The sequence below is a fragment of the Myxine glutinosa genome, chromosome 5 (assembly GCF_964187855.1).
Source record: "Myxine glutinosa chromosome 5, kmMyxGlut1.1, whole genome shotgun sequence".
Lineage (NCBI taxonomy): Eukaryota > Metazoa > Chordata > Myxini > Myxiniformes > Myxinidae > Myxine > Myxine glutinosa.
This window is the reverse complement of record NC_136265.1, coordinates 34,971,809-34,999,583: the sequence shown is the minus strand read 5'-3', so window position 1 is coordinate 34,999,583 and position 27,775 is coordinate 34,971,809. Positions and strand designations below refer to the sequence as shown.

Below are 27,775 nucleotides of genomic sequence, written 5' to 3'. Positions count from 1 at the left end.
CACCACCACGAAATTGAAAACACCTCACAGCCATAAAACACGTAATAAAAACACCTCACAGCCACGAAATTAAAAACACCTCACAACCACGAAATTAAAAGCACCTCACCACCACGTCATTTAAAAACACCTCACCTCCACGTAATTCAAAACACCTCATCACCAACCTAATTCAAAACACCTCATCACCAACCTAATTCAAAACACCTCACCACCACATAATTCAAAACACCTCACCACCACATAATTCAAAACACCTCACCACCATGTGATTTAAAAACACTTCACCACCACGGCATTTAAAAACACCTCACCACCACATAATTCAAAATACCTCACCACCACGTGATTCAAAACCACCACAACGTCATTAAAAACACTTCACAACCACGGAAACAAAATTTTGTGGGAGTCGTTAAATGACAACACAGACTGCCCAGATGGGTAGACTGTAGATATATAGATAAATGACTGTACCCGAGTTGCCGTTTTGTCATGGTTTAAACCAATCATAATTCAAACAATTATTTTGCACAAATGTATTTGTAATATACGTGATATCACATTTTATAAACAATTGAAGTTGAAAAAAAAAATCTCCCAAAAAAATTCCCAAAAAAACAAATTGGGAAATTTTTTCAAAAAAAATACCCTTAGGACATACCGACGGGAGAGATATGTGCATACCAGAAGTTTGGTACGATTTCACAAAAGTTTGAGAAAGTAGTTCAGTGACAAGACAAGACAAGACAAGACAACACAACAACACAACACAGACACTGCACAGATATATATACGTATATTGTTACGGTTTTGGAATAAAGGATAATCCCCTCGTAGGTAGACGCACCACAACATGAAGCCTCACGATAGTTCAGTTATTTCTTAGTGGATGTAAGCGTAGTCCTTTCCTGTGTTAATTTTGCGTTGAGCAGGCCCGTGAGTTGGGCGGTCCTTTGGCGCTGGAATCCCACGTGGTAGGCCTTCAACAAGTCTAGCGAGGCCGAAGGGAGGAGCTGCAGGAGGAGTGGCCGGGAAGCAATGAGCCGCCAATCAGGGCTCGAGGGGAGTGGCTAACGACGGCGATGAGAGGTGGGGCTTGGAACATTCGAGTAAGGCCGGGGCGGAGCCATAAAACCCTGCTCCGAGCCCCCCACCTCAGTTCTGAGATGAGTTGAGAGTCGCGCAGCCCATGAGTTGGAGTTCTCAGTTGAGTTGAGTCAGAGCCCCTGTGAGAGTGAGTTGAGAGTTCGGAGTTCGCCTGAGTTCAGAGATAAGTTGAGTTGAGTTGAGTTGAGTTGAGTCGGAGCCCCTGTGAGAGTGAGTTGGATTTCGAGGCATTGATTGAGTCAGAGAGAGAGAACGCGCAAGAGAACGAGTCAATTGCATTGCCGGTTATCGAGATTGTACACGAACTTGCCCCGTGCCCCGTGCCCTGCGCTCTGCTCTGTATTAATCACGTGTTCGAGAAGACGACCCGTGCCGGGCCACAGACGCGCGATTTCCTCCTGCCTGCCTTCTCCTGCATACGTGCCGTGACCGCCAGAGAGCCACGCCGGGTGAGCTGCCCCGGAGCGACTGACGGCAAAGCGCGTTTGGTGCGCGAACTTCTTCTCTTCTTCTCCCCGTGTGCGTGAGTGGGCCCTGTGTCTGGGGATAAGTTAACATTGATTAAGTGCCTGCTCTGTGTCTCTGCGAATCATTGTAAATAATAATAAATTGTGTTATTCCTCTTATTTGACCATTCCCGTCCCTTCCATTCATTGGCCTCGCATGGTACGACTAGAACCGCTCGAATCGGGTTCAATAAAAGTAACGGCACGAGTCACGTGATACGCATACCGCTCGGGCGTACTCGATTAAGCATGGCTTATGCGAGGTTCGGTCCACGCTTTCGTGGCAGCGTGGGTTAAAGGTACGCGCGACGTTGACCCGATACCCTTTTTCACGCTTGCTCCGGAAGTGGCGATTCGGCCTCGTGGACACGAAGACCCAGGGGGAAAAAGGGGTTTAATCCCCCCTTTGTAATGGGAACGGGCTTCGGGAGATCCGATATATATATATACAGTCATCCCTCGCTATATCGCGCTTCACTTTTCGCGGCTTCGGTACATCGCGGGTTTTTCTCGCTAGTATATGTAAAATTATATATCGGATTTTTCATTATATTGCGGGATTCTGCGGCCTATAGGTATTTTTTTTTTTTTAGATTTTGCAGGAGGTCACGCGCTCGACCTGTCGTATGATGGCATACAAATAGAGTTCTTACCGCCAAACACCACATCGCTGATACAGCCCATGGATCAAGGCGTCATTCGCGCATTTAAGGCACTTTATATGCGAAACACCCTGGTCGAGGCTATGGACTCGGACGAAAACTTCTCGCTGAAGGCGTACTGGCGTGAGTACACCATTGCAACGTGTCTGCAAAATATTCAGATGGCCATAAAGGAGATGAAGACAGAAACTTTGAATGCCTGCTGGAAAAAATTGTGGCCAGAAGTAGTCCACGATTACGTGTACTGTACAAGGGTTTCTCTCCTGACGAAGTCCACCACTCTGCAGTAGATAAGGCAGTGAAGCTGGCAAAATTACTAGGAGGAGATGGCTTCAACGATATGACTCCCGATGACGTTGAGGAGCTGCTCGAGACCCACTCAGATCCGTTAACGGACGAAGACCTGGCGGAGATGACGAAGTCAGCAAGTGAGGAAGAAGAAGAGGGTCCAGGGGATGAAGAAGAAGAAGGCCTATCACTGGAACGCCTCGCAACCCTAGTGAGAATGGCAAAATAACTTAAGGAAAGGGCTGAAGAATGGGACCCCCAGATGATTCGTTCGTTGAAGTTCAGAAATGTAATCGACGGAGGCATTGAAGTCTATAAAAACCTCCTCGCCCAGAAGAAAAGGCAGCGCCAGCAACTGCCCATCACTATGTTCCTCACCCGAAAAAAGAAAGAAGACATGCATACGTCTTCAGCACGAAAAGAAGTTCCGGACGACGACGAAGATACTGCACCACCTGACGAGGCGCCTGCTGAAGTGGCGCCTTCAGAAGAGCTGTAATGCTCTTCTTTGCTGTGCAGTACAGTAAAAACTATTATTGATATACAGTACTTACCCAGTATCTATTACAGTATTTTCAAATATACTGTACAGCTATATATATACACGTACAAATATTTTTCTAATACGTAAGGATGGGTCTCAAAAGTGTGTTTAAGAGTGTAGAAAGGGTTTATAAGAGCGTGGGAAAGGTTTATAAGAGTATGGGAAGGGTTTTTAAAGGCTTAAAATATATAAAAATAATAAAATTAATATATGGTTTCTACTTCGCGGATTTTCACCTATCACGGGGGGTTCTGGAACGTAACCCCCGTGATAAACGAGGGATGACTGTATATATATATATATATATATATATTCATGTTTGTGCTTCGAGTTTGTTCATCACATGCAATGTTTATTATTGCCAGGCGGTGCAAAAAATGTTGACAGAAACGCCATCCATACAATCTAATGAGTGGTTTTGTGATTCAGATTGCATGAACATGGGTGCCAAAGCTCAGCTAATGCCAGAAAAAAGACAGGCAATTCTAACTTTAAGAAGAGGAGGCCATTGAAACAGTTGCAATGCTGGAGCTGTTTAGCTGGGCTCGAATATCCGGTGCTGTAAGACGTCTGTTGCACAGACTGGTGGCTCGGATTACTTGCCTGCAATTCTGTTGTGATTCTTGGTCGACCAGAACGTTTTCTGTCTGCATTTTTACCAGTTTTGTTATGTCGTTTAATAGCACAAGCAACTGCATTTAATGACACTTGTAATTTTTTTGCAATTTGTCTCAAGGATTGGCCTTCTTTTCTTGGCTTTTTTGCAAAGCCTGGTGTTGGCTTAGCGGTTATGGTGCTGGCTTGGGATCCTAGGATCATGAGTTCAAATCCCGGTCGATCGCTGAATTAACGCCAGGGGGGTTGACTCAGCCTGACATCCTTCCGAGGTCGGCAAATTGAGTACCAGCTTGCTGGGATGAATGATCCCGGTGTGTACCCCGATTTAGAATAGGTACACCGTATCCCTGTGTGTCGAAAGAGGCGACTAAGGGTTGGCGTCAAGCAGGGCATCCGGCCATGAAAAAAAAAAACCATTGCCTCAAACAGGGAAGCATGATTGTCATGGGGCCCGCAAGGCTAACCCCCATTCTAACAGAGAAAAATGGCCTTAAAACAATCATTCATTCATTCATACATCTTATGTTCATTTTGCACATTAAACAGTAAAATATTTTAAAATGTTTGGTGGACCTAAACTTTTGACTGGTAGTGTATATTTATATATACACTACATGACCAAAAAGTATGCGGACACCCCTTCTAATTCGTGGATTTGACTATTTCAGCCACTCCCATTGTTGACAGGTATATATAATCAAGCACACAGCCATGCAATCTCCATAGACAAACATAGGCAGTAGAATGGGCCGTACTGAAGAGCTCAGTGACTTTCAACGTGGCACCGTCATAGGATGTCACCTTTTCCAACATGTCAATTCGTCAAATTTATGCCCTGCTAGAGCTGCCCCAGTCAACTGTAAGTGCTGTTATTGTGAAGTGGAAACGTCTAAGAGCAACAACAGCTCAGTCGTGAAGTGGTAGGCCATACAAGCTCACATAACTGGACCAACAAGTGCTGAAGCACGTAGCGTGTATAAATCGTCTGTCCTTGGTTGCATTACTCACGACCAAGCTCCAAACTGCCTCTGGAAGCAACATAAGCACAACAACTGTTCGTCGGGAGCTTCATGAAATGGGTTTCCATGACTGAGTAGCCTCACACAAGCCTAAGATCATCATGCGCAATGCCAAGCATCGGCTGGAGTGGTGTAAAGCTTGCCGCCATTGGACTCTGGAGCAGTGGAAACGAGTTATCTGGAGTGATAAATCATGCTTCACCATCTGGCAGTCCGACGGATGAATCTGGGTTTGGCGGATGCCAGGAGAACGCTACCTGCCCGAATGCATCGTGCCAACTGTAAAGTTTGGTGGAGGAGGTATAATGGTCTGGGGCTGTTTTTCATGGTTTGGGCTAGCCCCCTTAGTTCCAGTGAAGGGAAATCTTAACGCTACAGCATACAATGACATTATAGACGATTGTGTGCTTCCAAATTTGTGGCAACAGTTTGGGGAAGGCCCTTTTCTGTTTCAGCATGACAATGCCCCGTGCACAAAGCGAGGTCCATACAGAAATGGTTTGTTGAGATTGATGTGGAAGAACTTGACTGGCCTGCATAGAACCCTGACCTCAACCCCATCCAACACATTTGGGATGAATTGGAACGCTGACTGCGAGCCAGGCCTAATCACCCAACATCCGTGCCTGATCTCACTAATGCTCTTGTGGCTGAATGGAAGCAAATCCTCGCAGCAATGTTTCAACATCCAGTGGAAAGCCTTTTTTTTTTTCTTTTTTTTTTCTATACTGAATCGAGGCTCGTGAAAGAGCTGACAACCGCGAGGGAAAGACAAAGACAGTACATGGGGACCGCGAGGGAAAGACAGTACATGGGGACCGCGAGGGAAAGACAAAAACAGCACATGGGGACCGCGAGGGAAAGACAAAGACAGCACATAGGGACCGCGAGGGAAAGACAAAGACAGTACATGGGGACCGCGAGGGAAAGACAGTACATGGGGACCGCGAGGGAAAGACAAAAACAGCACATGGGGACCGCGAGGGAAAGACAAAGACAGCACATAGGGACCGCGAGGGAAAGACAAAGACAGTACATGGGGACCGCGAGGGAAAGACAGTACATGGGGACCGCGAGGGAAAGACAGTACATGGGGACCACGAGGGAAAGACAAAAACAGCACATGGGGACCGCGAGGGAAAGACAAAAACAGCACATGGGGACCGCGAGGGAAAGACAAAGACAGTACATGGGGACCGCGAGGGAAAGACAGTACATGGGGACCGCGAGGGAAAGACAGTACATGGGGACCGCGAGGGAAAGACAAAAACAGCACATGGGGACCGCGAGGGAAAGACAAAGACAGTACATGGGGACCGCGAGGGAAAGACAGTACATGGGGACCGCGAGGGAAAGACAGTACATGGGGACCGCGAGGGAAAGACAAAAACAGCACATGGGGACCGCGAGGGAAAGACAAAAACAGTACATGGGGACCGCGAGGGAAAGACAAAGACAGTACATGGGGACCGCGAGGGAAAGACAGTACATGGGGACCGCGAGGGAAAGACAGTACATGGGGACCGTGAGGGAAAGACAAAAACAGCACATGGGGACCGCGAGGGAAAGACAAAGACAGCACATAGGGACCGCGAGGGAAAGACAAAAACAGCACATGGGGACCGCGAGGGAAAGACAAAGACAGCACATAGGGACCGCGAGGGAAAGACAAAGACAGTACATCAAGCCTTCCCAGAAGAGTGGAGGCTGATATAGCAGCAAAGGGGGGACCAACTCCATATTAATGCCCATGATTTTGGAATGAGATGTGTGATGTTCGGGTGTCCACATACTTTTGGTCATGTAGTGTATATACAGTCACGTGAAAAAGTAAGTACACCCCATGTAAAGTTTTGACTTTTTCAGCATATTTCAACATACAGCTATTTGATCTTCATTTCAACAATATTGATAGATAAAGGTGATATAATATAACAAATATCATGAAACATTTACATTTTGTAGTCCATTGTATAAAAAACCACCTTTAGAGGCCATTTTTCCCCGCAAGCGGGGGTTGGCCTTTTTCGGGAACTGTGGTTGTTGTTGTTTTTCGGTCCCCTTTTTGAAGCAATGTTTTACGGCCGGATGCCCTTCCTGACGCCAACCCTTTTTGCCGCCTTTAACGACAAGCAGGGAATTACCAGTGAACTGGTACTCAATTTGCCGACCTCGGAAGGATGACAGGCTGAGTCAACCCCCCTGGCGTTAATTCAGCGATTGACCGGGATTCGAACCCAGGACCCTAGGATCCTTAGCCGGCACCCTAGCCACTAGCCCAACACCACTAGCCCAACACCACCAACACCCAACACCATTGTATAATTTAAATAAATATAAATGCAAGTTTCGCATGTGGAAAAAGTAAGTACACCCCTACATTTATCACTACTTCAAATACCTAAAATTAGAATCAGGTGCACCAGCTCAGGTGCAAATGATTAGAACATCGTTAGAGAGGATCTTGGAGGAACCTGTCTTATTTAAACCTCAGACATTTAGTTTGGTTTGCTCTTTGTTGTTGAAGTGTGCGGCGTCACCATGCCTAGATCAAAAGAGCTCTCTGAGGCCTTCAGAAAGAAGGTTATAGATGCCTACGAGTCTGGGAGGGGATTTAAAAAGATCTCCAAACAATATGAAATCAATCACTCGACTGTCTGGAAGATCATCTGCAAGTGGAGAAGATTCCAAACAACTGCCAATTTGTTCAGGCCAGGCCGCCCCAGCAAGTTCAGCCCGAGAGCAGACCAAAAGATGCTGAAAGAAGTCTCTAAGAATCCCAGAATGTCATCACGGGACCTACAGGTAGCTCTTGCCACTGTTGATGTCAAAGTGCACGAGTCTACCATTAGAAAGAGGCTGCACAAATTTGATCTACATGGGAGGTGTGCCAGGAGGAAACTTTTGCTGTCCAGAAAGAACATCAGGGCAAGACTAATGTTTGCCAATGAACACCTAGGCAAAGAACAGCACTTCTGGAACAATGTGCTCTGGACAGATGAGTCAAAGGTAGAGCTATTTGGCCACAGTACCAGAAGACATGCTTGGCTAAAACCAAAGACAGCATTTGACCACAATAACCTGATACCAACTGTAAAGCATAGTGGTGGAAATATTATGGTTTGGGGCAGCTTTGCTGCATCAGGGCCTGGGCAGCTCACCATCATAGAATCCACTATGAATTCTTCATTGTACCAGAGGGTGCTTGAGGATAATGTGAGGCCATCTGTCGGAAAGTTGAAGCTCAACCGAAGGTGGACCTTGCAACATGACAATGACCCTAAACATAACAGTAAATCCACCAAGGAATGGCTGAAAAGAAAGAAATGGAGGGTTCTGGAATGGCCAAGTCAAAGCCCGGATCTAAATCCCATCGAGATGTTGTGGGGGGATTTTAAACGAGCTGTGTATGCAAGAAACCTCTCAAACATCACACAGCTGAAAGAATTCTGCATGGAGGAGTGGGCAAAAATTTCTCCCAGTCGATGTCAGAGACTGGTAGACAGTTATGAGAAACGCCTACTTGAGGTTGTTTCCGCCAAAGGGGGCAATACAACCTATTAGAGCCAAGGGTGTACTTACTTTTTCCACATGCGAAATTTGCATTTATGTTTATTTAAATTATACAATGGACTACAAAATGTAAATGTTTCATGATATTTGTTATATTATATCACCTTTATCTATCAATATTGTTGAAATGAAGATCAAATAGCTGTATTTTGAACTATGTTGAAAAAGTCAAAACTTTACATGGGGTGTACTTACTTTTTCACGTGACTGTATATATATATGTGTGTATATATATATATATATATATATATATATATATATATATATATATATATATATATATATATATATATATATATATATATTGTTGTGGTTTTAGAACCCTCACTTGTGTAAATACTTGTAAATAATTCTCATCGTTATAAGGTCAAAGGTAGCACCCTTAGTTCGTCCATATGCAACACGTAGGCCACCATAGGAACTTTAGTTATTTCATTATTATGTGTCCAGATAAGGCCGTGTTCCCAATAGTTGAATCTGCGTTGCATCAATTAAATAAGAAGAGGTCCCAATCCATTCTGGCCATTTTGCCAACCTCTCTCTACCAATTCTATTCCGCACCTCTGCTTGCCAGCAGCGTTCGCTGCGTTGAGCTGAAGTTTGCTCAAACAAACGCCATTAACCACGCGGTCAAGCTCGAGGAAGAAGGGGGCGGAGCGCCGGGAACAAGGTGTGGCTTGTCAACGAACCGTCAAAGGCGGAGCCGGTAAGCCCTTACCAGCCAACCAGGGCTGAGGTGAGCTCGCTGGCGGGCGTGGTTTCCAAGCGCACGGATTGATCTTTGAGCGCGTTATATAGGCGCGAGCGTGAAGCCCTTTTACGGACTCGCTGGGGAACGCGCACTGCGCAAGGACTGCGCAGGGGACCATCGTGATTACGGGACTTCATTTGGCAGGCTCCTTTTTGCACGGACTGCGCGAGGAGTTATTGAGCGGCGCTGATTGCCCTTTGATACGAACTGCCCTATTTGATACGAACATTGATCGGGAGAGAGAGAGAGAGCGTTTGTCACGAAATACGTTTATTACGTACGCCGCATCCCAGTCCCCCCAATATATGTAACGTCCGCTTGTGGTCGACGATACGCGGCGTGCTGCCGGCCTGCTGCCTTTGTCCATCACCACCACGGCACGAGTCGGGACCGGACGAGGAGCCTGGACATCTGCCTGGACCATCCACCCTACCCGCTACAATCCCCGCGTGAGTGTGTATGTTCGTCTGGGGTCATTAAGTTAAAACTGTATTGGTAAGCCTGCCCTGTGTCCTGCTCCTTCTTCTTCTTCCTTGTATATTCCTTTCGTTTCCTCTTCTTCTTGATTGTAAATAAATTCACCTTGTTATTTCTTGGTTTTTCCCTAATCCGATCGCCTCCGTCCTTTCTTTCCATTGAGTACCTGTGGCACGATTTCGGAACCGCTTAGAATCGGGTTTAGTATTTGTTAATAGCTCGGATCGCGGATCGCTAACCGCTCGGCACTTTCCATCTTATCCGTGGTTCGAGCGGGAGTTATTTCCCTGCTCGCGGTCGGTGTTGGTAATTAGGTATTTGGGACCCAATTTGACCAATCACCCTACCCAAGACCGACCGGGAGGAGCGTTGTAGCTTCCAGGACTCGGGACGGCTAGCTTAAAATGACAAGGGGATTAACCCCCCCCCCCCACCCCCTTTGATAAGGGGAGAGCCGACCCCCGAATCCATAACAATATATATATATACATATATACTGTATATTTACTCTCACCACCTTCTTGTGGTGAGAGAGAAAGGTTGGTGGAAAGTTTTTAACCAATGATTATCCTCGCCATCGAAGGTGCATGAGGTTATGTTTTCACCCCTGTCTGTCTATGTGGCTGTTTGTTTGTCTGTATGGCTGTCTGTCTGTCTGTCTGTGAGCCTGATATCTCAAAAGGTTACGTACGGCTTCAGACTAAAATTGGTGGACAGGTTGTGTGTTTGACAAGGATGAAGTGATTCAATTTTGGTGAAGATCCGCATCAGGATAGGAGAGTTTTATATGATATATTGCACAATATCTCAAAAAGTGTATGAGTTGGGTAGGTGTCAAGAACAAGCCAGTTAGATTTTGGTTCGGTTCCAGTTCCAGATCCGGCCTATCAGAGGGATACAAATCCTAAACTGTTCAGCCTGGTGGAGGTATGCCCTCTACCGAGTGCCATTCCAATAAAAATGGATCACCAGGCCTGACATTCCACTGAAGGTGATTGTTGCAGGAATTTGTAATATGTCCAAGGTACCGGCGATATCTAACCTACTCTTTGTAAAAGGCACCATGCATTCTCTAATGCCCACCAATTCAAGCTCGCAGACGGTTTACCTGGCCTATTGTCCATCCGCTGGATGGCGCCCTTTGCGATGCAACACAATGCCCTGTCTGCGAAGCATCATTCCAACCGCCCCCAGAATGTCCCAAGACCCTTTAACTCAAAGAACATAGACACAGTTGTTTGGTAAATGGGGGAATTCATTAAGCAAGAGACGCTCCCTGTTCCGAGATATTATCGCTGCCGCAACCAACGCAGAAGGAGAATTTATTAAAATCCAAAGGGAAGATTACTTCTAGTCATCTGTTCATCAACATGGCTCAGCAGTGAGTGGAATTGGTAGTCCCCTTCAAAAAAAACAACAACAACTAATAATAATAAACATTATTTGAGACAGTACGTATTTCTTAGATCAATATTCGCGTTATTTGTCAAGCATTTCTATTTGCCTTCGGGAAACATCTAATGTTCGTTTTCTGCACAGATGGACAGCGAGCACCTGGGTCACTTCACCGACTCATCTCCACTACCTCGAACGGTCTCTGCGAGCACCTGTGTCACTACCTTGAACGGTCTCTGCGAGCACCTGGGTCACTTCAACAACTCATCTCCACTACCTCGAACGGTCTCTGCGAGCACCTGGGTCACTACCTTGAATGGTCTCTGCGAGCACCTGGGTCGCTTCAGCGACTCATCTCCACTACCTCGAACGGTCCCTGCAAGCACCTGTGTCACTACCTCGAATGGTCTCTGCGAGCACCTGGGTTGCTTCACCGACTCGTCTCCACTACCTCAAATGGTCTCTGTGAGCACCTGGGTCGCTTCACCGTCTCGTCTCCACTACCTTGAACGGTCTCTGCGAGCATCTGGGTCACTTCACCGACTCATCACCACTACCTCGAACGGTCTCTGCGAGCACCTGGGTCACTACATCGAACGGTCTATGCGAGCACCTGGGTCGCTTCACTGACTCGTCTCCACTACCTCAAATGGTCTCTACGAGCACCTGGGTCGCTTCACCGACTCGTCTCCACTACCTCAAATGGTCTATGCGAGCACCTGGGTCGCTTCACTGACTCGTCTCCACTACCTCAAATGGTCTCTGGGCTTCCTGCCTTTTTAAAAAATATCTCAATCAACTCTTCCAAATACTCAATTACACAAGGAAGGTGAACAATTGGTCAGTGTAACATTATGGTTTTGGTTATTCGCTCGTAGGTTGTCTATCTTCGCCTGTCTTTGTAGCAAAACAGGACACACGATTCAACTCGAGCTCTAAACGTCTCTTTATATTAGAGAAACAAAGAGGTTCATCGATGGCAGCTCTTGAACCACACCATTTGCCACTTTGAAATGGGGGAAAAGCAGTGTGCATCTTTTTCTTGCGGGCATGGAGGGCCAAATCCAATTTTGGAAATACAAATTGTTCACAAATACTAAATAACCAATTGCAAACCCACCATGTCTGCAAGCTCAGGTAGAAAGGAGGAGGGTTGGGAAGAGGGAGGAGGTTTGGGAAGGGGGAGGATGTTCTGGGAGATAAGAGAGATGCGGAGGGGTTGGTGGGAGTGAGGCTTGGCATTGGGCTTGGAAGGGATGGAAAAGGTGTGTGCTGCCAGCATGGGAGGACTGGAAAAGGTGTGTGCTGCCAGCATGGGAGGACTGGAAAAGGTGTGTGCTGCCAGCATGGGAGGACTGGAAAAGGTGTGTGCTGCCAGCATGGGAGGACTGGAAAAGGTGTGTGTGCTGCCAGCTTGGGAGGACTGGAAAAGGTGTGTGCTGCCAGCATGGGAGGACTGGAAAAGGTGTGTGCTGCCAGCATGAGAGGACTGGAAAAGGTGTGTGCTGCCAGCATGTGAGGACTGGAAAGGTGTGTGTGCTGCCAGCATGGGAGGACTGGAAAAGGTGTGTGCTGCCAGCATGGGAGGACTGGAAAAGGTGTGTGCTGCCAGCATGGGAGGACTGGAAAAGGTGTATGCTGCCAGCATGGGAGGGATGGACAAGGTCTAAAGAGTGATTGCGCGGACCATTATTCTCGAGACGTGGTTGAACTATGAACACCATTCTTAGTGAATTGCTGATTGGTTGTTGCAAAACTTACGGAGAATGTACTCTGACGTATCTTTATCGTAGTCGTTCTCCTCAGGGAAGTGCTCGATCCGCCTGCAAGTGCCCTTGAAGGCACCTGGTGAGGGTGAAGGTACGAGGTTGAGGAGGGGTTTCGAGAAAGTGCAACACATCAACCTCATGGAACTAAATAATTGTCCTCTCCCTTTCCCTCTCAAAGAGAGAAACCGCAACGCATAATAAGTGGCAAACAAGCTCCTTTGATGGACACATCCGGACAACGAGAACACCGATGGTTGTGGAGGTGGGGAGGAAACGAACTTGGGGTCTTACCCTCGAGGCAGCAGGTTCTCCAAAGGCCGGAATGGGTCATCACCTCCTCAAGACGCCTGGCGGTTTCGTTGTCCGGGTACTGCCGTGGCCTACAGACCCCCCGCGCATACAGCCAGTAGTCCGTACCCACGGCGATGGTCATGAGGCTGAAAGCAGCGAAGGCGCCCACGGTGGTGAGCATGGAGCGGCCTCCCCCACTGTCACACATAGCCATGCCGACCGCTCAAAGAGCATCCCGGGCCCGGGCAATATGCTTCCGGACCCCCACCACCCAGACCCAGCCCTTCCTTCTCCCCAACCAACTACCTCTCTACCTGCTCAAGCCAGGCTCGGTCATTCCCCTACCCCTCACCAAACCCCGACAGCCACGCATCACGTATCCCCTGAAGCTGGACCGCGGGGATCGGCCGCCGTGGATGCTCAGATCCTGCCCGGGCAAGACGAGGACCGGGCGCCCGGAGGGAGCACCACGAATGCCATCCATCAGAACTCCCTGTCCCTGTCTTCCCACGATCCCGCTAACCGGACCGAGCCACTCGGTAGGGACGCCCAGCCCGCCAGAATGATCAATGGCGGAACTTAGGGCGTAGAGAGAAAGGCGACGGAAATGAGGATGGTGGGGGTTGAGTGGGGGCAGCCATGCTAATACAGGGTAATATGAAGAAATAGCAGCATTAGGGTACCATGGTGAAGCGCAAAAGGGGGCTTCAGGATTGCAAGATGGGGGGAGGGAGGGCATGGAGATCCAGCGGAGTGTGGGAGAGACGTGAGTTCAATATCAACACGAACGCTGGAGCCTGGATTACGTGGATTGGGAATGAAATGAGTGGAGGGAATGAATGGGGGCTTGAGCTGCAATTCCAGCACAATTCTCAAATAAGCTCCCGCATCGTCACATCACATTGTTTGAATCCCTCGCTTTCCTTCCCACTCTCTCGATCCCGTTTCGAGGTCGCAATAAATTGATTAATTATGGTCCATTGACAGGCATTTGATTTCCTTTGCTCTTCAAAGGATAAATGAGAGAAGGGAAAGCAACTACCATCATTGTATAAAATAATCATCTCTGCATTGATATATATATATATATATATACAGAGCGAACGTCATGACGTCATCACCACGCATGTTCGCATTGCCTGCCAAGCTCCGGAGGAGCCATCGAGCAGTGCGTCATTATGGATGTTAAATTCAGATAGTCACAAGTGCGTGCAAAACTCACAGTTACCGACCTGGTTTCGCCCTTGTTGGGGCTTCATCAGGGCAACGCAGTGAGCCTTCCATACATTTGTGACTTGAAAACCTTTCGGTTTTTATATCAGTCATTATGCGACTTCATACCATCAGTGGGGAACCGAACCACATCAGTGGGGAATCTGAATTGAACATATATATAATTATACCTGTATATATATATGATTTTTTTTTCAAATAAATTTAATATATATTTTTCCTGATGCTGATGATACTGTTACATAAGGAGCGTCGGTGCAGCCTAAGCAGTTTCATGGCAAGGGTTATGTTAGGTTGTTTGTTATTTCCTTCCCAACAGTAGTTCGGGCAAGAATTTGGAATTTGCCCAGGGTGCCGGCGATGGCTTGCCTCGTCATTGTGGGATTAAAAAAAAAAATGTCTACCAACGAATGCGGACAGGCGAGACCTCCAGTTTAATCGCCCGGCCTGTGAAACACCGGGATGACCATTTTTTATTGATTATACCTGCAAAAAAAAAACAATTTTTAAATCACAACATTTTGAAGTATATTGGTTGATCTTGTGCGTTATGCTGTCTGTGTGTTTGTCTGACTGTCCGTCAATCGTCTACAGGCCACGATTTTAAACCGATATTCACGAAACTTCACCAGCTGGTATAGTTGCTCATAAGGAAGAAGCCTATTGATTTTGAGGTCGAAGGTCATCTTGTGGTCAAATTTCTAAAATTGTCATTTTTTATTCAAATTGACCTGAAAATTGAACAGCATTTGCATGTTGTCACTAAATTGGGAAATCAACTATTTTTGAGGTCAAAAGGTCAACTCAAGGTCAAACTTCGAAAATCATCAATTTTCATTCGATTCAATTGAAAATTACGTAACAATTGCAAAGTGCATCACTGAATTGGGAAACCAACGATTTTTGAGGTCAAAAGGTTAGAGGTCAACTCAAGGTCAAATTTCTAATATCAATTTTCATCTGAAAAATCATCGATCTTAATTCGATTGACCCAAGCTTTGATTAAGATCGTCAATTTTAATCTTAATGAAATGGACAATTTGATGTATCCATGGAAAAATTTTTTGGGGAGGAGTGGATTTTGCAAGTATCGTGCCCTGCTTGACGGTTTCTTGTTTATTTATTTATTTATTTTAATTTTGAAGACTCCAGTCACGGACTATGAGTCGTCATCGAGGCCAGACCTTAAATAAAGCTGCATTGATAGAAAAGTGAAGAAAGAGAGATTAGTCCAAGAGTTTTTGAGGAAGTAAAAAATCTGCTTTTTGAAAAGGAGAAGATCATAAGTATTTGGAAATACATGGGATGGTGGAGGGGAAGAAACAGACATCATAACGGCCCATCCTTGAATTGCCAATGGCCACACGATAATCATGAGATGTGTTGTCTTGTCGAGTATTCCGTGGTCTCGCCAATGGCGGAGGTACACAAGCAGCAAGTTCTTGGGAGCAGAAATCGAAGTAATATCTGTAGAAAAGAGAAAGAGAGCCAACTTTGCGACCTAATTTGAGCAGATTGAGTTTTGAGGTCAGATTGGGAGATTTCATAAGTCCGATTTCCTTTGGATTCAGTTCTGTCTAGTAAGTATGTGGAGCTAGAACCTCTCCAGATGTGAGAGCAGTCAGTACTCCACACAAGGACGAATCAATCCTTAATATAGTTGAAGCAACTGTTCAGAGGAGAAGAGTCTTCAATATCTGAACAGGATTCCTAGTTTCTTCGAGGCAGACTTAGCTATTTGTGTAATGTGTGGATTCCAGAATAAATTTGATGTTAGGGTAATACCTAGTAGGTTTATTGAATCACATGGTGTAATTGTAGAACTTTTAAAGGAGATTGGAGAGTTGAGAGGAGTTCTAGAGAGAGAGAGATGGGAAGAAATTTAACCTGGTTACATTTGCCACTCTTGGAAATCTTGTCCAAATCCGAATTTGAAGAGGTGGCTGTGATCAAACGAGATGTAGCTCGAGTGAGGGAAGATGGGGCAGATGGGAAAAACATGGAGGAATGTAATGTGGAGTCATCAGCAGATGCATGCATTTGGTTATTTGTAGAAGAAGGAAGGTCCTTGATAAAAAGAAGGGAGAATGTTGGAGACAGAACAGAACCCTGAGGGACACCGCTGTTGATGGGGAAGGAGGGATATGTTGAACCATCAACAATTATGGAGATAGAGTGGTTGGAGTGAAAGCTCAATATGAAAGAGCATATTGAAGGAGGAAAGCCGAAGTTTGGATGTCAGACCCCGATGCCAAATTCTGTTAAAGGCTTTTGAGATATCAAGGCCTACAACAAAGGATTCCCCAAAATCTCTTGGATAAGACGTCCAGACCTTCGTAATGTAAGACAGGATATCACCGGTAGATCTTGCCTTGCGAAAGCCATAGTGATGGTCAGATATAAGGCTGTGAGATTCAAGATACTTGAGGAAATGGGAATTGAGAAGACATTCAAAGACTTTCGAAATAGTAGAAGTCGGAGCAATAGGATGGTAGTTGGAAGGGTTTGAATGATCACCCTTCTTTAAAATAGGGTGGAGGGCATGTTTCCAGTAATATACTAAGGCATGTTTCCAGGAAAGAGGAAAAGTTTGGGTTTTTAAACAAAAACAAAACAAACGAGCAAGCACGGGATTAACTTCTGGGGCACACTCCTTCACGACAGGAGGAGGCATGCCATCTTGTCCGTATGCATTTCTTGTGTCCAGAGAGAGGAGTATTTTTTGACTGCATGAAAATATTGTTACGGATCTCGGTTTCGGCACTCCCCTTACCGAGGGGGGTTTAATCCCCTCGTCTTTTAAGCTGGCCGTCCGAGTCCTGGAACTATCTCGCTCCTTTGCGGGATGAGATTGGCCAGGGTGATTGGTCAAGTATTTCCCAAATACCTTCACCAATCTCTCCGCAAAGCAGGGAAATGAGTCCCTGCTCGAACCGCGGATGTGATGGTAATTGCCGAGCGGTTTAGCAATCCACGATCCGAGCCGTTAGCAAATAGACTAACCTGATTATAGCGGTTGGCCAAAATTACGCCACAGGTACTCAATTGGAGACAGGACAAAAGCGATCGGGGGAAGAAGAAACCAAAGTAAATAGTAAGGGAAACATATGAAAATCTGTTAACTAAATTGTTACCAAAAAATTTCTTCACCAATATGTTTGTAAAGGTGTGTAATAACATGTGTTAAAATGTTGAAGGTCAACTCCCGTGGGAAACCCAGAAAAAAAGCTGTTGAATTCGGGTACCGAAAAATTATTTTCGAGAATTTTTATTTTTTTAAATCGGCCCTTAAGTAACTTATGAGGGGTCAAATAAGGGTTTTTCATGATTCTGAGTTGATTGTTAACATTTATATTTCACCACAGACACTCCTTTGTGGAAAAATAATTTCTAAATATATCTCATTTTCTACTTTGCAGGACATGGAGTCTAGCAATATGGATGAAGACGTTACTCCACCTGTGCATCATTAGCATCAGCCGTGCACGCTCGGATACACCAGCTGAAAGGCTCATACAGGCAACTCCAAAGGGATACTCAACTTTATTGAAACAAGCAGAAACTGTCGAAAATGTTACTGTTGTGGAACGTATGAAGGAGGCTCAAAAGGAAGGAAAACTGAGGTACCACCAGAAGTGTAAAAATGATCTGTACAACAACTTTGTTGCAACCACCAAGAAGTCAGCTCAAGCATCAAAGGCAGAGAAAGAGTCATCAAAGTTGAAGAGAAGACGCACTACTTGTGAGTTCAGTTCATCAACTGGCTGCAGTTCTAGAAGATCACAGTCAGTTGACCTCCTGTATAAGGATGTATGCATTCTTTGCAACCAACCAGCCCAGCTCTACAAAAATAATCCAGCACAAGCTAGAAAGAAATACAGAGTGCCAGATAATTTGACTGCAGATACACTGAAGGCAAGCTTGCTGAAGACAGCACGGAGTCGCGGGGATGACTGGGGCACTGAAGTCACTGGACGCCTGGAAGGGATCAACGACTTGGTAGCAGAAGAAACACTGTACCATTTGCGATGCAAACTTATGTTTGCGAGAGGTGACAGTTTGTCCAAGACTGATGAGGAAGGAAAAAGGAAGAGAGGACAGAGGAGTATTGATGAGGAGCGAGAGGCAGTTTTTATTGAATTCTGCGAATGGTTAGACTCAGAATTAGAGCATGGGGTAATGAACATGGACCAAGTCCATGAAAAGCTGCAGGAGTTTGATCAGTCACCAGAGAAGAGCCTTTCTTATTCAAAGCATTGGCTAAAGATAAAACTTCTAGAGAAATACGAAGACACCTTGTATTTCACAACACAGGAAAGAAGGGCAGATGTACTCTGTCTCAAAGATGGCACCGACAATATTCTGCGAGGGCATCATGCTAATCTTGACCATGGAGATGAGAAGACTCAGATCATAAAGACGGCACTCAAGTTCATATCCAATGATATTGCCTTGATTGATTTAGGTCCAAAGTCATACCCCACCACACACAGTATGACTGACATCGATAGTCAGCTGACACTTGTTCCTGCAAGCCTTCAGATGTTCTTGAGACCGATTGTCAAGACAGACGAAAGAGTTGCCGTTTGGGGGCAGAATTTTATTAAGGCCTGTCGACCTCGGTCTGGAGTATTGCCACACCAAATGGGGCTTGCCATACAACTTGATCATAGATTTGGGTCAAAATGGATGCTCAACAAGTTCCACCGGCTGGGATACACTGAGTCTTACACGGAGACACAAAACTACAAATACTGCTTCCTTAATAGTAGGAGTGGAGATGATGTTCCAGATACTTCTGGCACTCTTGACACCATTGTGGAGGAAACCGATGAACAGATCAATGATGAGGTTGCGGTTGATGCTGCGCTTGAGGATCAATCAGTGATGACAGCCAAAGTGCCAGCCAGTGAAAGTGAATTGTCAAGTAATGATCAGGTGGTCTTTATGGAGGTTGGGGAAACAAACAATGCAGTCACTCAGTTTGTTGGAGACAATATAGATTTAAACATTGTCTCTATTCACGGAAACACTCCCTTTCACTCAATGGGTTGGATCGAAGTCACCTCTCCGGCACCACCTTTGCCAGATCCACAGACAACAGCAGCTTTCCCCCGGGTGAAGTTGAAGGCACTCGACAAAGCTAAGATCCTGAGAGGAACTGAAGTAAAGATTATTCCATTTACGAACAGGAAACAGATAGGAACGAACGCCATCATGTTTCTCCCCCTCGCTGAGCTTTCCTCCTCCCTGGCTCATGATCAGCCACTCCTCACTCCAGGTGACACACTCTGGGCAGCGGGGTGGGTGATCAAAGCCAACGATCCTGAGTTCCCACACTCCAACTGGAATGGCTGGATGAAGAGAATCCATGCTAATGATGCAAAGCAGAGCACACAGATCGAGTTCCTCCCAGTTATTGAAGGAGACCCTAATGACCTCAACACCATCTTCACCACTCTGAAAGAGTGCATACGGCGCGCTGGGGTCGCTATAGTGACCTTTGATCTTCCGATTTGGCTGAAGGCTGTGAATATAATAAAGCAGGCAAATCTACCCGTCATTCCAAGGTTGGGTGGTTTTCACCTGCTGAAGTCTTATCTTGGATCAATGGGTAACATCATGGAAGATTCTGGACTACTAGATGTGATCCAGTTGATCTATCCTGGAAGTACGACAGCCAACCACATCATGGATGGAGGATGTTTTGACAAGGCAATCCGTGTTCACCTCCTCATCGATGCAGCCATCTATCAACACATCATGAAACTTGCCTTCACTGAGGAGGAGCGTGGTGACATGAAGACCTTCATGGAGAAGGTGGCTGATGGGAAGATGGGAGCCAGACACTCAGACCCAGTAGTGCCAGTGTTTGAGCAAAGGTTTGAAGAAACCTTCAAACGACTCGCAAAAGGAGGAAGAACACCTGCACTCTGGGTGGAGTACCACCACATGGTAGATGTGATCAAGGTCTTTATCAGAACCGAGCGACTTGCAGACCACAATGGGCATCTGTCCTGCATTGTTACCAAGATGCTTCACATCTTTGCCGCTGCAGGCCATCATCAGTATGCCAAGGGCGCACGGCTGATGCTAATGATGCACAGGTGGAGTAACGTCTTCATCCATATTGCTCGACTCCATGTCCTGCAAAGTAGAAAATGAGATATATTTAGAAATTATTTTTCCACAAAGGAGTGTCTGTGGTGAAATATAAATGTTAACAATCAACTCAGAATCATGAAAAACCCTTATTTGACCCCTCATAAGTTACTTAAGGGCCGATTAAAAAAAATAAAAATTCTCGAAAATAATTTTTCGGTACCCGAATTCAACAGGTTTATTTCTGGGTTTCCCACGGGAGTTGACCTTCAACATTTTAACACATGTTATTACACACCTTTACAAACATATTGGTGAAGAAATTTTTTGGTAACAATTTAGTTAACAGATTTGTGAAATATCTCATAAAATGCCCTTACTAAAAGGAATAACAGGTATTTATTAATTATTTACACGAAATGAAGAGGAAACGAAAGGCAAAGAATATACAGAAGAAGAAGAAGAAGCAGGACACAGGGCAGCCTTAAAACACTCTTATATTATTATACGCCCCAAACAAAACAAACAGACTCACACGAATAGGGAATGGCAGGAAGGAATGGCTGGAAGGAGGAGAAGGCCCAGGCAGGCTGGCAGGGCAGGAAGGTCCGGGTAGATGCACAGCGTCGAGGTCCGCTCCAGTCCACGCTCCGGGCTTTAGGCGAAACCCGGCGGCAGCTGCACATATTAGTTTCACGCGGTCTGACAATGTGAATATATCGCGTAATGTCAGCGGACCCACTCTTCTGCCTCACGATCCTTCGCACTCATCTCCCTCTCACTCATCTGTCGACGCACTCATCCCTCTCACTCATCTCTTGAAGCAGTCCCTCGCAGCCGCTTTTATTGTCCGTTGTTGTATCAAGCCGCCGGCTCCGATGACACGCCTACCGGTCGGCTCACCTCGGCCTTGGTTGGCCGGCAAGGGCTTGCTGGCTCCATCTCTGATGGTGAGTTGACGTGCCACACCTTGTTCTTGTGTCCCGCCCCCTTTTTCCTCGGCCTGAGACCGCATGTTCAATGGCGGCTGGGGCAAGCAATCGAATCAAGACAAGGGGCAGCGAATGCTGCCCTACCGCTCTCTCTGCACTTTGAAGAGCGGGAGAGATGATTGGGGAAATTGAAGGGGCCTATCTTATTTGATTAATGCAACGCAGATTCAACTATTGGGAACAGATCCTTAACTGAAACACATAATAATGAAATAACTACAGAGAGGTCCTATGGTGCTCTACGTGTTGTACATGGACTAACTAGGGTGCGATCTTTAATCAAGCCAAATAATGGGGATATTTACAGGGGATCATTTATAAGGGAACATTTACTAAAATTTACAAAGTGAAGGTTCTAAAAACCGTAACAATATATTATAGAGTGGGGCATAGGATTGTTAAGGGGTGCATCAGAGGGAGATGGAATGTTAGAGTCATCCAGTGTGGAATTAGAGGAGAAAATAGAACCAAAAAGAGTTGCTTTATCAGATGGAGAGACAGCGATAGTATCTTCGGAACGGAAAAGTAAATGAAAGGTAGAGCAACAGAAGTTGTTGGAGATTCATTTAGCTGAGGACAGAAACAGAACGATCTATTCGTGGAAAAAGATGAGAGGTTGTCATATTTCTTTTGGATAAAGGAATGCTTCGCCTCACGAATAACATGTTTGCAATGATTTCTGGCAGATATGAAAGCTGAATGCAGGGCCGGCGCAACTATTAGGCCAACTAGGCAGCCGCCTCGGGCGCAGACATCAGAGGGGGGCATTACTGAACTTGTAGCAATAGCTCGAAGACTTCCAAAGTCTATGCTGCCACAAGAAGTACTTCTCTTCATACTACAACAAAACTCCTGGATAATGTGCCTAATGTTTCCGTTGCTTTAAGGATCCTTCGCACACTTCCAGTATCAGTGGCAAGTGGTGAACGTAGTTTCTCAAAGCTCAAAGTTGTAAAAACTTACATACGCTCTACAATGTTGGAAAAGAGACGAGTTGGTTTGGCAACTATATCAATTGAACATGCCCAGGCATCAGCACTTGATCCGGTTGAATTTGTGACAAAATTTGCAAAGGAAAAGGCACGCAAAGTGAGATGTTGATGTGTCTGAAATTGAAACTTTTATGAGACATTTTTAACTCTGTTTGTCTGTTTTTTTGTTTGTTTCTCTGTCTGAGTGTCAGCGAAATATTGTGGTGACATGACGGGTTGGTTATGCCAAGTATCCTTAATTGGTATATACTAGGGCATGCCCGTACTATATCTATATCTAAAATTATATCCCCCCCTCTATTTACATGAAATGGTTTGGTTCATGAAATGTTTGGTTCATTCGCAACGCCAAAGCGAACGGCAAACGCTTTACATGAAATGGTTTGGTGCATGAAATGTGTTGGTCCATTCGCAACGCCAAAGCGAACGGCGAACGGCTTGCGAGTACAGTGACAATCCCCCCGGGGTTTTTATTAGTTTTAAAACATAGTTTAACGCCAACATAGCGCCAACATAGTTTGCAAACGTGAAATAAATGAATACGCTCTCAAATGTGCCATCCGAGGCAGAGTGTGTCCGCCACGTTCGGCACACGCGATAGTTCGCTGCTCTCTGATTGGGTGAATCGTTTTTTGGACATAGCTCGGTAAGTAATTGTCCGATTAATATGAAACCTTGAAAAGGCACATCCTCGGGTCCCCAGCAATATACCTGGCAAGTTAAAAGTATATCGGACCCGTGGTTGTCGAGAAACAGCGGTCACAGACAAACGTACAAACAAACAAACACACAGAGATTACTGGAATTATAGATAGATACTTAAAGGTGTGTGAAGTAAAAGGTTTGAATGTTGTGTTGCCAATGGCTGAGGTATGCAATATGCATTATACCGAGTGCCCTTTAGTGCAAAATGATTTGTGTGCCAAAATATTTTATTTTGTATTTGCGAAAGAAAATCAAAGATTGATTATTTAAAATTTTGATTTTGCATATCTAAAACTTATTGCTCAAACCAAAAACTGTTTTGTTTATCTGTAATTTCCATTCACACACTCATAAAGGGACCACTTTCTTTATTTTGCATTGCAAACCACATGGAGTGTCATATTTTTTTTAAGTGAAAGCCCATTTGCCCCAAAGCGTGGGGGCAACAGGGCCACTGCCATATTAATGGATATTGCGCATTTAATATTGGTGCTGTTGGCATCTCACGGTATTTGTTCTTGCAATTAAAAATAAACTTAGCTGTTTCAAGTTTTCTGCTTTTTATTTTTTATACAAAACATCTTTTTAATAATCGAAGTTGGAAAAAAAAAAAATTGGGGGGGGGGGGGGGGAGAGGGGAGGGGATGCAAGTAGCTGGCCTTGCCTAGGGCGCAAAATAGTCTGGCGCCGGCCCTGGCTGAATGCGAGTCGGAGGAAGAAGTCGTTTCGCAATGCGATCAAATATGGCCGACCGGTGGCCATTTTAGTTGTAAAAAACCCAATGTTGAGCACGTCCTCAACCATTTCAAGGACATGCATTTACCGATATTCTTCAAATTTGGCACACAGATAAATGAATGATGGGTTGCATATGTACGTCATTGTTTTTCGAGATCAGATCCAAAATAGCAGACTGGTGGCCATTTTGTTACTTAAACTAAACCATCCATTTCTCGGACATGCATTGACCAATTTTCTTCAAACTTGGCACAAAAAAATACATGAGTATACATACGCAGAAGATTTTGTTTTGTCATCTGAACCAAGATGGCCGACTGCAGCCTTTAACTCCATACAGAAAAATTACTAAAACCACTATGGTTTGACATTTTATGTCTTTTTCTTCTTGTTCATTCAAAATTAAAGTTCCGACGTGTCTTGCAAGCGAGGTAGAAACATCAACACAAAACTTGCTGCACTCGTAACTCGTCACAATTAGTTACTCTTCAATCTCCAGTTACCAAAACCTTGTATTTCAACTCTGGAAGTCCACGTATTGATAGTGCATTTACGCCTCTTTGTCAAATGCACCTTCACCTGCATCACGTCACGTTTCAGACCCCTACAACACCACCACCCAGACCTACCCTTATCCTTCTCCCCCACCAACTACCTGCTCAATCCAGACCCGGACGGCATCTCCGCTACCTGGAGATACGGCATTTTATTGTCCCCCGTCGCACCGCGGAGCGAAAGGGGGACTATGGTTTTCCCCTCCGTCCGTGTGTGCGTGCGTGCGAACGTGCGTGCGTGCGTGCGTGAGCGAAGGACCAAATTCTAATTTGGTGTGTGGGTGCAACCCACGTCAAAATCCAAGATGGCCGCCGCCATTTTATGTCTGACGCCATGTATGTCTGAACCTTGTGAGCGGAATATCTTGAAAAATAAGCGAAGTACCAACTTCTAATCTGGTGTGTGGGTGTATCTACGCATAAGGGAGAACGCTATTGAAAATTGGGTCGCCACGTCAAAATCCAAGATGGCCGCCTTGCGTCTTCCACTTTGTCAGCTCACATCACTTCAACGACGGGGGACCTAGGCGTAACGCTTGTTTCCTCTTCAGATTCACTGGAAGCAATCCTTGGCTGTCCATACTGCATTGTCCAGAATTATATTATAGGTATACCTGCAGATCATCGACTTGACACTCCAATCATGCATTGAGGAATTTTGCTCTGGATTCTTGGGCTTTTAATATCAATCAGATTTCAAAGAGCTAGTAGCCTCCTAGGTGTTTAGCCCTTGGTCGGAAAGAGCCGATATATCCTCGAAAGATGGCTCTAGACTAGACGGATTTCTGAGAAATGTGAATGTTAGGTGTATGTTTGGGTAAAAGTTGGAAACCTCACTTTTTAACATAACTAGGGTATGCTGAATTCGATTAACCCGGTTCCCAAGCCGAATTTAGAGTTTTTGACCTTCTAATTAGCATAATGAAATGGCCACCAAATTGCCATTTTTGGACAATTTCTTTGAACAAGCATTTATATATCATGTATATACATGCAGCTCTTTCACTTTCACTTTACAACTTTTACCCCAAAATGCACCTAGAAGCTTATACATGGCCTTTTTTTCATAAATCCATCGTCTATAACATTCAAACGGATATTAAAATTGGACACAATAAAATGGGAAATGGTTTTAATAAGACAATGTTTCGTACAACCATTTATTCTAAAATTAAGTATACATGGCCATGAAGCACAAACATTCAGGAATGTCACACATGTTGTTTTGCCAAACTACATCAAATTCATACAAGGGGTCTGATCATCACTCTGTTGCTGACAGGCACACATTGATGTGCACCTCAATAGCGACATTTGCAGCTTCGAGTCTTGCATTGCTTCTGGCATGCACAACAAATCATCTCGAGGCAACTTTCTGGGATTGGACTTGGTGACGTCAGAATAGGCTCTAGTCCTGAATTCCCACGTTTCCATCTCATTTCCACAGGTGCAGGAAGATCAGGTATGGCACAATGAGCATTTCTCCATACCATGGCTTGATAGTGTACTCGCATCAAATGGAAATGAAGAGCATCACTTGTCGGTGACATTGCTTCTGGTTCACCAGTCTTGGAGAACAACATATGTCGTGCTGAATCAACAGAAGAACCCTCCAAATTCTCAAAATTCGGCTTGGGAACCGGGTTAATCGAATTCCGCATACCCTAATTATGTTAAAAAGTGAGGTTCCCAACTTTTACCCAAAAATTCACCTAGAAGCTTTTACATGGCCTTTTTCCATAAATCCCTCTCGTCCACTCGGGATTGTGCTCAATGTGCACGTTATCAAAATCTCACACTATGTCACCCCAAAGGTATCGATTTGTTTTTACTGCTGGTCAATTTTGACGTTTTTGGCTGGGAGCCGTTTTTTGGCAGCGGTGCCTTTTCAGGATGCCAGTCCAAGGTGCGGGGATTGAAGGTGTTCGACTCAAACTGCAGGAATTTGGAATTTGTTCAGGATGCTATGGAGTAACTCGTCTCCTCTTCATGAAAGACAATACGGGATCTTCACCGTCCACAGACGACCAGTTCTGGCAGAGAGGTCATCCGATTTAATGTCCTTCCGATGAACGACGCACACATTGATGCCTCAACCTGTATGTGAAACACAAGGACGCCAGTTTATAGTATAGTCAGGTTCACGATGTTAACAAATAGAATTTCGTTCAAAATTTTGGGATTAGCAAACCTGTACATTTGTGGAATCATCCGAGCATGGAGAATCCGAAAATCAATGTTGGCATTTGCACAGACACCTGCATGGCCGCCATTTTGGATTTTGAAAATGGCCACCATAAAATACATATTTTGCGCGATCTCGGCTTCAAGTCAACCTAGAGACTTAATTAAATATGCTAATCCTATGTTTTCTGGGTCAAGGAATCCAATAAAGGCCTCAAAATAGTGCTCAGGATTACAGAAAAGCAACAAACAAAGGTAATTGCAAACCATTGTCTTTATATTTGTGATATAACTGTATTACATAATACATGATATTGCAAGTCCTTTGAAGTTATAGGTTGTTATAGGAAGTTATAGGTAGTATCAGATTGAACTATAAATCCTATACACAGGATCTACTCGGTCTATACCGTTCAGGAATATGCTTTTACAGATCTTCATCACTGTCCTGAGTGTCATTTGGAAAGTTCTAAAAGTGAAGCAAGTGTTAGGATTAGAAGTCTAATGATCCCACCAATGGTTTTCTTGACCCAGAAAACATAGGATTAGCACATTTAAATAAGATTATAGGTTGACGAAGCTGAGATAGCGCAAATTATGTATTTTATGGTGGCCATTTTGAAAATCCAAAATGGCGGCCATGCAAGTGTCTACGCAAATGCCAACATTAATTTTTGGATTCCTCATGCTCTGAATATCCCAGAAATGTATAGTTTTGCTAATGTCCAAAAATTTTGAACAGAAAAAACATTGTGAACCCGACTAGTAGGGTCGACATTCGAACCCCGGCTTGACAGCTTCGAGGTACCCTGCTCATCAGAAGGAAATGCACGAATAATTCAATCGCTCGGAGGTCCCGATAACCCAGCCATTTAGTTACAATTCGACTGAGCTTTGCAAATGTTGTAACGATTCATCTTTCAGAACCCTATGGTTGACATGTATAAACAACACCATGTTGCGCTTCTTTATTTGTAACGATGTACGTGCAAGTCTATAATTCCTGCAGAAAAGTGTAAGACTGGTTCAGTTTATCAATTCTAAATATATTGAGCCAATTTAAAAGGAATCCCCAACAAATAAACATACCTGACCTACCTACCCCAATTCTCCAGATACATGTTGCCGGACACAATTTTTCTTTTCATGAGTCCAAAGTTATAATCCTACCGCAGATAAGCTGGCAGGTCGCCCTAATTCCTCCACAGCTGTTCCTTTCAAGTTGGTGGAGCAATGTGTGGTGCACGACATCAGTCCAACCACTTCTCTTTG

At 45.0% G+C, this 27,775-nt stretch overlaps 1 protein-coding gene across 2 annotated transcripts in view; it reads right to left on the bottom strand.

The window, feature by feature from the left end:
• The window catches only part of LOC137427711 (voltage-dependent calcium channel gamma-3 subunit-like), a 59,228-nt gene extending 45,553 nt beyond the window's left edge, over positions 1-13,675 (bottom strand). The window contains exons 1-2 of one of the 2 annotated variants that reach the window (XM_068117395.2): positions 13,004-13,675; positions 12,705-12,788 (exon numbers count right to left, since the gene is read on the bottom strand). In XM_068117395.2, coding sequence (XP_067973496.2) covers positions 12,705-12,788; positions 13,004-13,217 — 298 coding nt within the window. In that variant the 5' untranslated portion in view covers positions 13,218-13,675. The remainder of the gene's footprint in view (positions 1-12,704; positions 12,789-13,003) is intronic. The other variant, XM_068117396.2, reaches the window with a different exon arrangement.
• Positions 13,676-27,775: the final 14,100 nt, after the last annotated feature.